The 16,334-nt window shown below is 32.6% G+C and overlaps 1 protein-coding gene across 6 annotated transcripts in view; it reads left to right on the forward strand.

The window, feature by feature from the left end:
- The window catches only part of LOC100925754, a 205,356-nt gene that overhangs the window by 75,384 nt on the left and 113,638 nt on the right, over window positions 1-16,334 (forward strand). For all 6 annotated transcript variants that reach the window (XM_031968144.1, XM_031968102.1, XM_031968117.1 and 3 more), the window contains 2 exons: window positions 3,311-3,399; window positions 9,071-9,185. In XM_031968144.1, the coding sequence (XP_031824004.1) occupies window positions 3,311-3,399; window positions 9,071-9,185 (204 nt within the window). The remainder of the gene's footprint in view (window positions 1-3,310; window positions 3,400-9,070; window positions 9,186-16,334) is intronic.

Genomic DNA, 16,334 nt, shown 5'->3' on the forward strand with positions numbered 1-16,334 from the left:
ATACTACTGGAAAATCCTGAATTCCTTTCAGATTCCTTAGAATTCTTTTGTTGCAATTGAATCTCAAGGGTCTCAAAGTGTAAAAGACTGCTTGGTACTGTGGAAAAGGCATTGAATTTAAAGTCAAACAGCCTGGCTTGAGATTCTGACTCTTTTGCCTATTGGATGTGGACTTGGGCAAGCCATTACAACTTTATAAGCCTCAGTTTTCCCTTATGTAAAATGAGGTAGTTGGTCTTTGCAAGTTTTCTTCCAATTTTAAATCTTTTTTATTTTAACCCTCACTCAATGGGTGATTGTCCTTTTTGGTGAATTAATTTTATTTTTAACTCTTGAACTAGGCTTATGACACCTGGTTCAAGTCCCTTGTTTCAGAAGTTTTTCATCTTTGCCCAATTCCTATTCATTTTGTTCTAGGGCCTATATTAAATATTTTTTCCAAAACTAAGACGTTTCAAAACTACCCTTCAGTATCACCATTCTGAAGCTTCCAACTCCCCTTCTCCTTATCTCCTTCTCCTAGTTCAGGAGACAGCCCTTTCCATGGTTTTTTTTTTTTTTTTATACAGACTATGTTATAATAATGTAAACAATGTAGGGACGTCAGAGAATAGTTTCCACAGGGTAACCAATACTGAGTGAAAAAATCTAGCAGCTCCTAAGATAGCTACCAAAATTGAAAATTCCATGTGTCATTTATGTTCAATTACCTGTGCTCAGAAATAAAAAAAATAAAATATGAAATATTATTAGCTCCTTGAGAGATAGATTCAAATTCATCTAGACCAAAGCTTCTTAAACTGTGGGTCAAGACCCTTTATGGGGTGGTATAACCAAATATGTGATTCACAAAAAATTTGGCAACAGTAAAAGGTTTCTGAATGCAACTACCAAAATTCAACATCAAATACATAACGAAAGTGAGGTGTTTTTGACAGCACTTGTCTGGTTGCATCATGCTGCTTCACTGTAGTATTGGTTCTGAATACACAATATGTGCACTTTGCACTGTGCATGCAGGAATGCTGCCAGAAACACCTTGGCTCAGATTCAAGACAGTTCCGCATAAAAATTTCTAGGACAAAAAGAGGTTGTGAGTGGAAAAAGTTAAAGAAGTCCTCATCTACAGGAGGCATGATGTAGAATATTTCTTTTACACAAAACAATGAAGGTGAGTCCCAAGACATTTGGAATATAGGAAGAAAATTATCTGAAAAGGGTAGAGTTGTCCCTGTTAGTCTATTGATGAGACCATTCTTGACTCAGTGGCCAGTTATATCTCATGCAGCAGAGCTCTCCCATCTCTACCATTGAGTTAGTACCTCAAATGAAAATATTTTTCTTATATTTTTCCATTTTATAGTAGGGTAACCTTTGTCCAATTAGGTTGATCACCTCATTGTCATTGTCATTATCATTCTTATCTTTGTTCCTGCAACTCCTCTAGTCTAGCATAATTTGCCTTCTTTGCTAATCAAAGCCTTTCTCCTTTCATCCCCTTAAACTGTGCAATTTGTTAAATTGTATGTATGTTTATGTGTGTGTGTGTGTGTGTGTGTGTGTGTGTGTGTGTATATAATTAAGAGAGAGGAATGGATTGTAATTTGCATCATTAGAGAGAATGCCAACATATTTTGTTCTTATTCCATGTTATAATTATGTCTGATTCTTTATGACCTCATTTAGGGTTTTTTTTGACATAGATGCTGGAGTGATTTGCCATTTGGCAGATAGGATGAAGTGACTTGTCCAGGATCACTGAGGCTTCATTTGAACACAGTCTTCCTGACTCTAGGCCTCACACTCTTATCTACTGCACCACTTAGCTGGGCACAGATCAATTTGTCTCTTCACCAATATAGATTGTATCTATTGTAGAATTCCAGATCCTTACTTGTAGGATTAATTTTTATTTTACCTTAGGACTGTACTTTGATTTTTTGTTGTTGTTTCTATTTGGACCAGTGATTTCATTTTTTTTTTTTTTTTCGTTAACTGTGGGTGGGTTAACACCCTCCACCACTTCAGGCTGGTTATAGTCTTGTGCAGTTCTCTAAGTAAGAGGTAGCTAAAATGATTTGCCCATGATCTCTCACGGAGTCTGTTTCAGAGACTGGGCTTCAACCACAATCTTTTTCACTCCAAGACTTTTCCTCTATTCATCACACCAGGTTGCCTTCTGAATATTGTATACTAAATAAATACTTCTTAATTTATTGGTGTCATGTTTTTCCTTGAGAAGTATTTGTTCACCAAAGTAAATATTTCTTGCCTAATAAGATGAGATCAATAATAAAAATTGAAATTATAGGAATAACTACTCACTGATGTCATGTTTTCCTTGAGAAGTATTGTTCACCAAAGTAAACATTTCTTGTCTAATTATTTATTCTCTTTTCTATATTTTATTTTATGATGAGAGATAATAAAAAAACATGTATTAAGTGTCTTCTATATGCCAGGCTCTGTGTGAAGTACAAATAAGAAAAAAGAAAAATATTTCCTGCCCTCAGAGAACTTACAATCTAATGGGAAAAGATAATATACAAAAGGTGATCTATCCATTAGGTGAAAAAAAGAAAAACCTTGGTAAACTCATTTACTACATTACCTGTGTATGTCAATGAAACTTTGGTATCTCCAAGCAGCTCTTTTAAGATTGTACATTACATATCAAATTCTAATCTTTATTCATAGAGAGAATTTTCTTATTGGAGATTCAGAATATCAATGAAATTCTAGATGTGGTACAAAAACACAGAAAAATCCTCTTTCCAGCATTATTTAACTAACTCATAGATGATGGTGATTGTGATGATTATAATTGTTTTTTTAAAAATGTTTTCTGTAGATCATCTTATTTGATTCTCATCACAACCCTCAGTTAGGTGTTCTAGGTATGCTTATCTCTAATTTGCCTATGAGAAAACTGAGACTCAAAGAATTTGAATGACTTGTTCCTGGTTAATCTCATCAGAAGAGAAGTTTAAAGCCATGTGTCCTAAATTCCAAGCTTAATAGGAAGTGCATAAGTGCATAAGTTTAATAAAGGCTAGTAGCATCGTGGAAAAGTTGTTCTATTAAATTATCTTATACTTCTGATTTTAGGAATTATAAATTCAAATATGATCAGGAATATAAATTAGAAAAACATTTCCTTAATATTAATTATTTATAAGTTAAAGGAATCTAAGACAGTAATTTAGAAAGTAAACTGCAAATAAATGCCCTTCTTGAAATATAGTACTGAATAAAATAGACTGTTTTACTATGGCATTTTATAACTGCTTTGTAAATCATTTCTCAATAGGTAGTACTGCTTACAGAAGGATTAAGTTCTCGGGCTGCCCTTCTGCTAGAACTGAATGAAGCTTTGAACCCCCTCTCTCAAAAACTCAGGTAAGGGATAGAGGCAAATGATTTATTGATATATTTGTCAGCTTCCTGGAACCCTATTCCTTTAACATCTTTTCCTTCTCTTTTCCCTCACCCCTTTAGATGTCACTTGAATTATTCTGACAGATAGTGGGTTTTTGATTTAGATTTTTCCTTCCCTCTGGTTTCACTGGTATAAGAAATTCTCATTATGGGAAACCACTCTCTATTGTTTTACTGACACTGGATTGGGGACTGTCCAGCATGGAATGCCCACATCAAAGAGAAGGCTCTGTGCTCTCTGAGCAAAGCAGAAATGCATTAGCTCAAAAGAAATGTGAGATGCACAGATTTAGAGACTTCACTCTAATTATTCATATGTATACTATTTGCAGCCGACCTGTGGCAGAGCCTTCTGAGCTCATAGTTGTCTGATCAAATAGTTACACACACTGTATACCTTGACCCCAACATAGTAATGTCATTTTGATCTTCTTCAAGCATCAGAACTGTATCAGAAATACTCAGAGCATATATCAGTCCCCTTCATGTAGGTATACTACATGCACATGTATGTGTATGTAGGTATATAGGTATATACATGAATGTTTATGTATACAAGGACATCAGAAGAAAAATTTTGATTAGCATTGTAACCTTGTTCATGTATAATATGTATACAGTTATCGCATATATAGTGATATATACAATATATGTGTGCAATGTGTATATATGTGTCTTTTTATATTTATATAGACACACATATAAACATACACTATACAGATGTTGAAACAACAGCATAAAAAGAAATCAGAAAAACATTGGTTCAAGTCCTATGTTGAACTAGATATGTGATTCTGGGTAATTAGCTTAACCTCTCAGTGTTCTAAGACACTGTTTGAAATTGTAAGTTTCCTTTCCCTTTCCCTCTCTTCTTCTTTCCTCTTCCTCTCTTATCATCTTATCTCTTCTTACCTCCTCTTCTCTGTATGTGTGTTTATTTGAGTAAAGAATTGAACCTAGAGGATGTGAGTAGACTGGATTGCTTACTTGTGTGGTTGAAAATCTATAAGATAGTACATTGTCTAAAGGACTGAAATTGAGAAGTGCCCACTTGACAATAGAGAAGTACATGGTAGACATTAATGAATGGTAGCATTGTACATACAAGGACTTATGAAGGAGAAGGATATGGATATATCATCAAGGGAGAAGATTAAGAATATCATCAAAGAAATAAATAAACAAAAAGAGACTGGGATGGTGAGGTGAAGGGATAGTAATAAGTGAAGAATATGACCATTGGGTATATAATGCTTTAACCCATAGTGATCCATGGTAAATTTATGGTAGAATGTGAGTTTTAATCTTTGTGTGAGCAAGCATAGAGAGGAGGCTATGAATTACATCACTGGAGTGAGTATTTTTATAGATATCTCCATTTGAATATAAATTTTAGGGACCAGTAGGATATTTATGATAGGTTATTACCCAGTACCTCCATAGTGATTGCTCAGTTACCATGTGTATCACGGACAACTTATTCCATATTTAGATAACAGGACAACTTAGACAAGGATAGGAGTGCTAAGCAGGGTATGGGCTGTAAGTAACTGACCCCATAAGACCTTTGGGATAGAATTGTTATTAATATCCTTTATCTGGGTTATGAACTTAATTTGATTTATTTAATCTATAAATAAAACTGTTCATTCTTTAAGAAAAAAAAGAAATTAGGAAAGGAAGAAGGAAGGAAGACAAAGGTAGAAACTAATGGGAGAAAGTGAACTTGGAGGAAACTCAGTGCAATTAATTCCATTCATTGAATATTTAACAACCCCCTTACTTTAGTATGTACCTTCCATAGTGTTGGCTACAAAAGGAATACACAATCCCTGTCCTCATGGAGGTTTTAGTCTAGTCAAATGAGACAGGATGAGAGGACAGTCATATAAGCATAAAAATAAGGTTGAAATGATGTCAGAACACTACCAAGAACGTACCATAAGAAGATCATTTTTTTCCTAGCAAATTTATTTATTTTTAACATACATTGCTTTATGAATTATTTTGGGAGAGAAAAATCAGAGCAAAAGAGAAAACATGGAAGAGATAAAAGAAAAACAGAAAAAAGTGAACATAGCATGTATTGATTAATATTCAGTCTACTTATTTTTTTTTCTGGATGCAAATGGTTTTGTCCAAAGTCTATTGGGATTGCTTTGGATCACTGAACCACTGAGAAGAACCAAATCTTTTATAATTGATCATTGCACAGTCTTGCTGTTGTGGTGTACAATGTACACAAAGGCCTTTCTAAAATCTACTTGTTCATTTTTTATAGAACAATAATATTTCATTATCTTCATATATCAAAACTAAAAAGACATACATTTACAAATATTTTAAATTTGTGTTTGCACAGACAATTTTTACAGGAGAATGCTTCTTTCCATTATTAATATAAATTGTGAATCAAGAAATGACAACTTTGAATAGTTGTGTTTTCCTATTTTAACTGTCCAATATTATTATAATGTTGCTTTTGTTTTCTACTTCATTGTTCTAGCATATGTAAACTATTTTGGTGACTTCAGTATTCAGTCAGTAATTTGTTAGCTCTAATATTGACTAGAATCATAAATTTGGAAAAAATCTTAAAGAATTTTACCTTTGTATTAGAGATGGGAGTTATAAGGGAATAAAGAAAGCAGGCTAAAGCAAAATCTTCAGGTTGGAAGTCAAAAGTTGATAGAAGTGTACCAAATTCCAAGAACATTAAATAATAATAATAATAATAGTATTGATAATTAAAATGCTATATCTTTCATAAAATAAAAGCATTTTTATTTTTACAAGCATTGATCTACTTTCCTTCTCTCCTCCCATTAATTGAGCAAAAAAAAAAAAAGAAGAAAAAGAAAAGCTCTTATAACAAATATGAATAATTCAACATAACAAATTTCCATGTTGGCTGCATCTAAATTTTTTCTCATTTTACATTTTAAATTTATGACCTTTTTGGTAGGAGGTGTGTTGTGTATTTTATCCTGGGACTTCTAGAATACTGGTTTGTTATTGCATTGAGTTCTAAAGTCTTTCAAAGTTTTTCTTTATAATGTAATTGTGTAAGTTGTAATTCTGTTCACTTCTTTAAGCATCAATTCGTAGAAATCTTTTAGTTTCTTTTGACACTGTCTATTTCATTTTTTATGACATACTAATACTTGTGTTAATATACCATACTTTGTCTAGCTGTTGCCCAATATGGGGCTATCTTCAGTTTTTTTCTATTTTCAGTTTTTTGCTATTACAAAAAGAGCTGCCATAAACACACACACACACTTTTACACACTCACTCATTAACTTTTATCTCTTTGAAGTATAGGCCTAGTAATGGTACAGTTGGGTCTAAGGGGTTACAATTTGGTAACTTTTTGGACCTAGTTCCAAATTACTTTCCAGAATGATAGGACCATAGCTCCACCAACAATGCATTAGGGTACATTAGTACCCTGTTTCCCCACAACTTTTCCAACATTTGTCATTTTCTCTTTAGTTACCTTTTTTAATTTGATGAGTATAAGATGGAAGTTCAGAGTTGTTTTAATTTGAATTTCTCTAATCAGTGAGTTTTTTTTTTTTCTTTTCATATGATTGCTAACAGCATGTTCATAAGCTTTGTTCATTTATTTATTGGGAAATGGCTCTTAGTCTTATGAATTCGAATCAATTCTTTATATGTCTTGGATATGAGATTTTTATTAGAAAATTTTTCTGCAAAGATTTTTATCTGAATTGTTTGTTTCTTTCTAATTTTAACTGTTTTATTTTTCTTTTTATCTTCTTTCTGCTGTGATTCTTTCTGACCCTTTTTTGGTTATGAACTCTATTTACAAATTGAAGAGGTAATTTTTTTCCGTGCACCTGTGATTTGCTTATACAATATGTCACCTTTTATGTCTGTCTAGGTTTATTTATAGTGTAAGATATTGGGTGGTATTTAATTTTGCTGTACTGCTTTCAGTTTGCTTGGCAATTTTGGGCTTCCCTCAGTTACTGGGGTCTTTAGGTTTATAAATACCATGTTACTGAGTTAATTTCGTTCTCTATGTTCTGTACTTAATCAGATGATTGTGCTTTATATTTTTACATTATTGCTTTGTTGTGTCATTTGAGATTTGCTACTAATAGCCCCCATTTTTATCACTCTTTTCTCCATTAATTCCCCGGAGATTCTTGACTTTTATTTCCTTCTTCCAGTTGAATGTTATTATTTTTTTCAAGCTATGTAAAATCATTCTTTTGTAGTTCAGTCAATATGATAGGAAATAACTAAGTTAATTTAAGAAGTATTTTCACTTTTATTATGTTGACTTGGCTTACTCATGAGAAATTAATATTTTTCCAATTATTTAGATTTATGTCAGTGAGATAATATTTCTGCTGTCTACATATGTCTTTACTAGAAGCGGATCTTCCACTAGTAGCTTAGCACCAGGTTCTTTGTCAGGGTACATGATATGTATGATGAGAAAAAAGCTGCCCTCTTTCTGGTTGGTCACTTGCTCCTGAGATGGATAGATCTTTGCTGTGGAATTACTTCACTAATGACATCTCCCCTGACCACATAGTGCCTGACACATAATAGGCACTTAATTAATGTTTATTGACTGACTTACAATTGCATGAGAGACATGGTGGCAGAGTAGATAGAGGATTTGGGAGCAGGAAAACCCAGATTCATGTGCATGTGTATGTGACTCTAGTCAAGTCACTTAATTTTTCAGTTCCCCAGGCAACCTTGTAATATTATGAATTGTAGTTACTGATTGACTTTGGGAGATCCCCTACCAGTGAAATTTCAGGTCCTGACCCATAATCCCTATCGAGGTAATTTATTAATAACATTTGCAAAAGAAAACTCAATTAGAAGTAGCAATTTCTATTATACAATGGATTGTTTATTCTCACTTTCAACCTAAATTGAAATAACTTTAACCCTTGGTAAATTATACAATATTATTTAAGCATGGATTTATTAATGAATTTGATCTAACTCATACATGTTAATAATAACAAAGGGATAAATAGGAAATAAGTGAATGAATAGGTGAATGAATAAAGAAATAAAGGGATAAAATAGAGGTGATACCTACAGTGAGTAGATAGCCTTAGAGCTAAAAAAGCTAGGCAAAATCATACTTTCAGGACCCAAATACTGTAACTATGGAGAAGTTACCTATAGCTTCCATAAGTAAAGGGAAATTCCCCATCTGGGAGTTTTTTATGTCAATGAAATTAGAAATCCAATTCTATATAGTAATAAGGAAATAACTATAAGTTTGGTCTGGTGTAGTATAAAGAGCAAGAGTAGGAGAAAGAGCCTGAGTTTTAATGACACTTGGTTCAGCTTTGTGACTGTGTACAAGTAAGTCCCATAACTTCCCTAGATGCCATTAAAACAAGGAATTGGCAGAGATGATCATAATGTCCCTTCCAGTTGTCAAATTCTGTGGTCCTCTAAAGTCTAAGATGGTAGTTTACATGACTCAGGGCACTTAATAAAATGTTTGTAGCATCTAATTAAATGTATCACTTGGAAATAAAAATGTTATTTTGTGTTTATTAACAAATCCCTTAAGTGGGTACAACACACTATTAATGTAATATTCCTTTACATTTTATAAAACAGATCTTTTCTTGATTGGAATAGCCCTACTTGTGAAGTTCCAGTTGCACGATCTGAACTGAAGCAGATGATTAAAATGTGCCACACACTTCAAAGTAAACTGCAAAAAAACTATCAAGTAAGTTTTATTGAATGGTTATTTCCTTCTGTAGTATTTATTTAACATGTAATATGAGCTAAAAAGTAACAAACATTAACTGGCTCTAAGACTTAGTTTTCAGTGAGTGGTGTGTGTGTAGTGGTGTGTGTGTGTTTATGAGAAGAAAAAGGATGGCAGAGTGGTAGTTATATGTAGTCCTGAGATTTGGAGTAAGGAAAACTGGCTTCTAATCTCACCTCTGACACTTATTAGGCCTGTGACTATAGGCTAAGTTATAGATGTACTATAATCTGTACTAGAAAGTCCTACACTGGCAGAATCACAGATCTTTGTCATATGATAAATATTATGTATCTGTCTTATTGTTGAAGCTAGTCAGTTTCATGTTGCATTTTAAGATTACTTATTTTTTTAAAAATCATAAATTATAATTGTGCTATAATTAAGCACCAAGTCCTGTGACTAAGTTTTAAAATTAATTTGTGATAAATGATGTGATTTATGTAACATATTCTGTTTATTTAGCCCTAGTTTTTTCAAAAATGAGTTCACCATTTATACTAGAGAGGAGAGAATAATAATAATGTATATAAAATTTTTTGTGTTCTTACTTCCTACTCAACATTCTTGTCTTTTACTTTTCAAATAAAAATAACCAATTTGCTTTTGGACTGTAAGACTTAAGTATATAGAGATATAAACATTTAAATAAATCTATTTAACTGTGTTTTTTTCAAGGTTTACTTATGGTTTCAAAATAGCAGAGTTATGCTTCATTTGCCTTTATCCCTGCAACTATTCTATGAGATAAAACCGTACTATGAATGAAAAAAATCCATCTTTTCCTTCATATCATGCTACTTGATATTGTGGTTGGAGTTTCTCTCTTTACAAGTACTTCATTCTCTTTTTACCACTTGTCTCTAAGAGATCAGATAATATATCTTCTATCATGTTTTCAAAGTACTTTATTGTTATATTAATATTCAGTTTATCTAAAATACTTGAACTGAACTAAATTTGGAATATTTGTAACTTTTTAAAAAAAGTTAATATAAGAGGAGACTAAAATGCTGTCAATTCTAATGATAAAGTTAGATTTCTAGTTTATTAAAGAACTCTCATGTAGTTTAGTGTAGTAAGAAGAGCTCTGAATTTGGAGTCAAAGGATCAGGTGTAAAACTCAGTTCCACTACTTGCTACCTTGTGGTCTTGGGAGAGAATTAAATTCTCTGGGTCTTACTTCTTTTACTTACAGGTGAACTTCTCTTTCTAACTAGGATATGTGAGCTTTGATGTTTTCCTTACAAAACTTGGAATTTTACATAGTTTAGAGGAGATATAACATTTCCAAATGGACATTATTGGACTTCTATGTATGATAGTGAAATGAAAGATTGGGAAGGAACCTGATTTTCTTACATAAATCCAACCAAATATGTGAAAAAGGACCTCAGAAAGACTGATGATAAAGAGAATGGAAGAGAAAGAGAACTAAATTTTCTCTTACTCAAACCAGAGCATCTCCCAAAGATGCCAGAAGCTGAAAGAGATTGTGAAGGGGTCAGAGTAGGGAAACCCTATACAAGCCTAGGTAAGAAGCTCTTAAAGATATAGAGAAGAATCAGAGTAGGAAGCCAATACAAATTCCAGTAAGGGAGGGAAGCTGCCATTAAAAAGCCAATAAAGGTTCCCACAAATGGACTTGAAACCAGTCAGTGCTTTGAACAGGGGGATGCAAACTAACAAGAGCTCCAGTAGAAGACCTACGGGCAGATTTTTCTGTGAGAACAGAAGTAAAGAATCAACCTTTTCCTTTTCTACTTCCCTAAAAAGGACTGCACATTGATCAGAATCCAGCTTTGTACATTTTTTGTGTCCTAGAAGCCCCCATAAGAGTTAAGGCCAGTTCAGTGGCTAAATGCAAGCAATAGAGGGTTGGGTAGTAGTTCTGAAACCAGGATGATCTCTCAAATCACATTGGGATTCCTCAGGACCTTAATGATGAGCAAAACCAACGTCTAATGGAATTACAAGTGTTAACCAAGTCTAATGGAATTACAAGTGTTAAACAAGTGCAATGTATTTAAGAACATCCATTATCATATCTTGAGGCTTTTGAGTGATGACAGATTGATAAAGCCTATTGATTGAATAGCAAAACATATGATTTGTCCACATCAAATTATAACATGAAACAGTGGCTTTTCTTAATTTCTGCTGCTGGATATTTTCCCCTGGCACTTAAAGACCTTGCCTTTTCACCATGATAGTGATTATAGGTGTCCATCGGTTTTTTAGCATGATATTTGAACTGTATGTAAAGGAAAATTCATTAGATGGTCCCAAATTTATATGCATTAAACTTGGAAACCATTCCCAACCTTTGTGACATCTTAGACCTTTTGTTGTAGGCTGTTGAATGCCACTTCTGACTGTAACAGAGGTTTGATCTGGTAATATTATATTTAATTTGATGTGTCTTACACATCATTATTACATTATTACATTATTACAGGTATGTAATACTTCATCTCATATCTTACAGAGATCAACTTGACATGACTTAATAGTCTATTACAGTAGAACAGTGAAAGAAAATATCATTTAATTCTTTCTAATCCTATAAAGCTTTCTTTCTCATTAATCTATAAACTCCTTGAGGGAAGGAACTATTTTATGTTTTTGCCTTTTTTTGTATTCTCAGCACTTAACACAGTGCCTAAGAACAGTAATTGTTTAACAAACGCTTGTCAATTGATTTGCTTCTAGTTGTGTTTTCTAACTTGTCTATTTTTTTGTTTTACATGATGTCATATCTATAAAGGAAATATTAATTAGATCCTTAAGATTATGATGTTTTACATATTTCTGTATTAACTTTTAAAAAGTTTTTTTTAATTGAAACTATTTTTGTTCACTGCTTTCATAATTAGGTATGGGATCTGGGGAGAAAAAAATCCTTCATTTTATTTATGCCCATTCCCACCAACTGAACACATTTCTTGACCTGAATCTTTTCATTTATCAAAAAAGATTTGAATCTGAGATTCTAAGACAGATACTCTTAAGGCAGAACTGTCTTTAGACAGTTCTATTACAGTTTGAATGAGTACTCCTTTTCTAAAGATACTGTCCCGAGATACAGCACTGCTACTTTTTAATCTTGCCCTTAATAATGACAGTGAACAAAATAATAAGAGGTAAAAAAGTATAGTCTGTAGGTAGGACTAATAAAAGAAATTTGCTATTACTTCTGCTTTTCTACTATTTCCTTCATGATTCTGTCATTTTATTCTATGATGATCTGGTGGCTGTTGTGTTGGTTGCTAGTCAGCTTTCACTATAATCTTTTTCACTTCTTTTCCTAGATTAATTTTTCATGTAATTCATGTCTTGATATACTGGTGAATAGTACTAAAAAGAGAAAAGATTCTTCACTTTTCTTTTTATCTTAAAAACAATTGTATTCAGCAATTGGGGAAAATAGTCCTTTGGGTCCTATTAGGTTCTACTTTCACTGATTAACTGACATAGTGATCTCTTTTTTTTCCCATCTAATTTACCTATATCAGCATTTACAGGAGAGCACTCAGCAGAAAGTACAGAAGGACAGCTTGCTGCCTTCTTGTCTCTGACTTTACCTCCCTACTACTATGAAAAGAACCTTAATGTTGGAAAAGACCTTGGAAGACATTTAATCCTTCCTGTATTTAAATGAAAGGTGCTACTATAATATGCCAAACAACTGAGTACCCAGCTTTTATTTACAGATCTTCAGTGAGGGGGAATTTACTACTTCCCAGTGCAAAGAAACATTGTCAGTTGCCTGGGTGATCCAGATATTTAAAAATATCTGTTAAATTGGATGGTTGACTTTACATCTGGATTATGATATTATGTTAAACACACCCTTTGTAAGGCTTATGATTTCTGAATTGGAATCAAATGATGTATAGAAATTAGCATATTTGCAATTAAACAACATTGTTATTTGCATGCTTTTTCACAGAAGGTAAAGGAACAGCATTTCCCTTCAAAATCCTGTTTTTTTTTTTTCTATTCATAAACCAGATTGATTTGAAAACTATTCTTCTGATGTCAGAAGCTGGGCATTTTCACACTTAGCATGGGGAACATGTTTATCTGTTGTGTGTAGACGTACCAAGCATTCTGTGAGTCTTACAGTCCAGTGAAGCTGATGGACCTTTTACAGTTCATCCAGGTTCTCACATTCAAAACCTTTGTGTTGTGTATTTGATTTTTCCTTCCCATTATTTCTTATGTTCAGTTAACATGTTCTATTGCTGCTACCGTTGCATTTTCTTTCAAATGCATTCTCTTTTTAAATCTTACTATAATCATTTTAGGATGATTACTACCCCGGTGGACCATTGCAGGAACTGCTTCTTTGTGCCGTTGTCATGGCCTTCTAATCTTTTCTTTACAGAATATTCCTCATGTATAAATATAGTCCCGTCAAGTCTATACTCAGAAATCTTTTAGTGCCTCCAATTATAGTGCTTTTCTGCATATATTTTTACACTTTTATGTATTTTTCACACTATTTTCTATCCATCCTTTGAAGAATAGTTCAAATAGCATCTTCTCTGTGAAACCTTCCTTTAACCTTTCCCAGTAATAATATTCTTTCCTCTTTGGATTTCACATAACATTTTGTTTTGAAGCTCTCTATATCACATAGATGTGCTTTGCAATTATCTGTATGTCTTTGTTTTCCTGCTGAAATATAATCTCCATTAGGGTCAGCAATCATTTTATCTGAACTTGGTGTATCTTCCTATTACCCAGAAAAGTGCCTGGCTACTCTGGCCTATATTACTGGTTCCAAAAACTGGGTATGGTAGACTTGGTAAAATTTATCTTTCCATCTATCACAAACCTCCCTTCCACCAGTTAGAAACTTATGTTAAATCTAAACTGATTGGCAGAGCCAGAGTGATAGACAATGACTGGGGGATGCTCAAAATAACCTTGTCTAAATTCACATCCAGTCCGAGGAAGAAAAGCAGTGTCATTTAATGGAAGAGCACTGTATTTTGGAGAATTCCTTTATAATTAAAAACTAGTATAAACAAATAATGGTTATTCAGATTTGTAGAAGTCAAGATAATTTTCATATTCCTTGAATATTAGACCATTGGTCCCATTTTTCCCAATGCAATACTTTGACCAAGGAAATAAGTAAAGTTTTCTGAGAAGATGTGGTTGCATCCCATCATTTCATTTTAAGGTTAAAGTTTTACCTCAAATCTATTTAAGTAATCACATTTAAAAGTGGACGGGACTTTAAGAGATCCATCATTTTACAAATAAAGAACCCTATGTTGAAAACTACTCTCTATAAATTTTATTTTCTTTAATTTTTTTATTTATACATGTACATTCATTTTTTAAAACCATATTTATGAATCATGTTGGGAGAGAATATCGGAACAAAAGGGAAAAAACCATGCAAAGAAAAAAAGAGAAAAGAAAAAAAAGAGAACATAAGTGTTGATTTACATTCAGTCTCCATACTTATCTTTTTGGATGTGGATGGCATATTCTATCCAAAGTTTATTGTTGTAGCCTTGATCACTGAATTGCTGAAAGGAACCAAGTCTGTCATAGATGATCATTGCACAATCTTGCTGTTACTGTGTACAATGTATTCCTGGTTGTTTCACTCAGCATCAATTCATGTAAATCTTTACAGGTCTTTCTAAAATCTGCTTGTTCATTATTTTTTTATAGAACAGTAGTGTTCCATTACTTTCATATACCACAACTCATTTATCCATTATCCACTTGATATCTTCTATAAATTTAATTCTTTTTTCAATTTCACTCTGTGTGTGTATTTCTAGCTAACCTATAAAATAGGAGCTTGAAAATGATTCCTCCTCGCCATCCCCCTATCCCCCAAAAGCTTGACACGAAGACCTCTTTTTGTTATTGTTCAGTCATATCCAAATTTTCATGGCAAAGACATTGGAGTGGTTTGCCATTTCCACTTCAGCTAATTTTATAGATACAGAAACTGAAGCAAAAAGGGTTAAGTGACTTGCCTGTTGTCTGAGACCAGATTTTAATCTCAATTCTTCCTTACTTCAGGAGTGGTGTCTCCAGATGCCCCAATACTTCTTGAATAGTTGTTATCTTTAAGTATATACTTAAATCATATATCACCCTACCCTTGTCTCTCCTGTCCCCTATCCCTGGAGCATTTATCTTCCTGGTCTAAAGAATTACTTTTTAAATTCTGTCTTCACAGGAAAATTAATTTATTTCATTTATTAAGATAAAATGTAACAATGGACAAAGTTATATTTAATGAAGGACAAGGTGTACTTATTTGACACCAAAGGAGCAGATTCTGTTATAAGTGAAAGAATTATTGCAGACAAAACATTTTTGTTGACCTTCCAGATCTTTACATTCAGATTCTAAAGTCACTATTTCATGTCTGATATCAATTTTAAAAAAAGTTTGTATTATCTATATATTGATAAACTATTCCCCACCATTTCTTGAAAATTTAATTAGAAAATCAGACAATGTATCATTTTTCTCCTCTAATAATTGATTTTGTTGACATTAAATTACTCTTGATAATAATGCAACTCCACATGTTTCAGACTATACTTTTATTACAGATGTTAAAATTACTTTGCATTTGCTGGATTTCATAAATATTTGCTTTTATCTATATTCAGAAATCAGAATTTCATTAATACTACTGAAAATTGAGACACTGACCATCTAAAAACTAATAGTGATTGACAAATCCCTTTACTCTTTGGGAAGTGGTAAGATCACCATTAAATAAACATGATATATTTGCTTCTTCAAAAAGGGGGAAATGGCTCATAAAATGATAATAAAAATATCTTAATATTTTCAGAGATAAAAATAAATCAATCCAAAGGTTATAAAGTTATGAATGAAAATGTATAAGAACATGTGCATTTGAAAAAAAAGGTAGAAATTTTCTTTTTTGTAGGAATTTAATAATATTCTAGGATTTAGTTTGTGTGTATGTATGTATATGTTTGTGTATAAAGACAAGTTAAATAATTTCATCATTGTTAAGCCCCTTTAATTTTTGGAAGAAAATCTTTTCCCTATAAAGTGATAATGGTGATATTATTCAGAATACTACAA

The sequence above is a fragment of the Sarcophilus harrisii genome, chromosome 1 (assembly GCF_902635505.1).
Source record: "Sarcophilus harrisii chromosome 1, mSarHar1.11, whole genome shotgun sequence".
Classification (NCBI taxonomy): domain Eukaryota; kingdom Metazoa; phylum Chordata; class Mammalia; order Dasyuromorphia; family Dasyuridae; genus Sarcophilus; species Sarcophilus harrisii.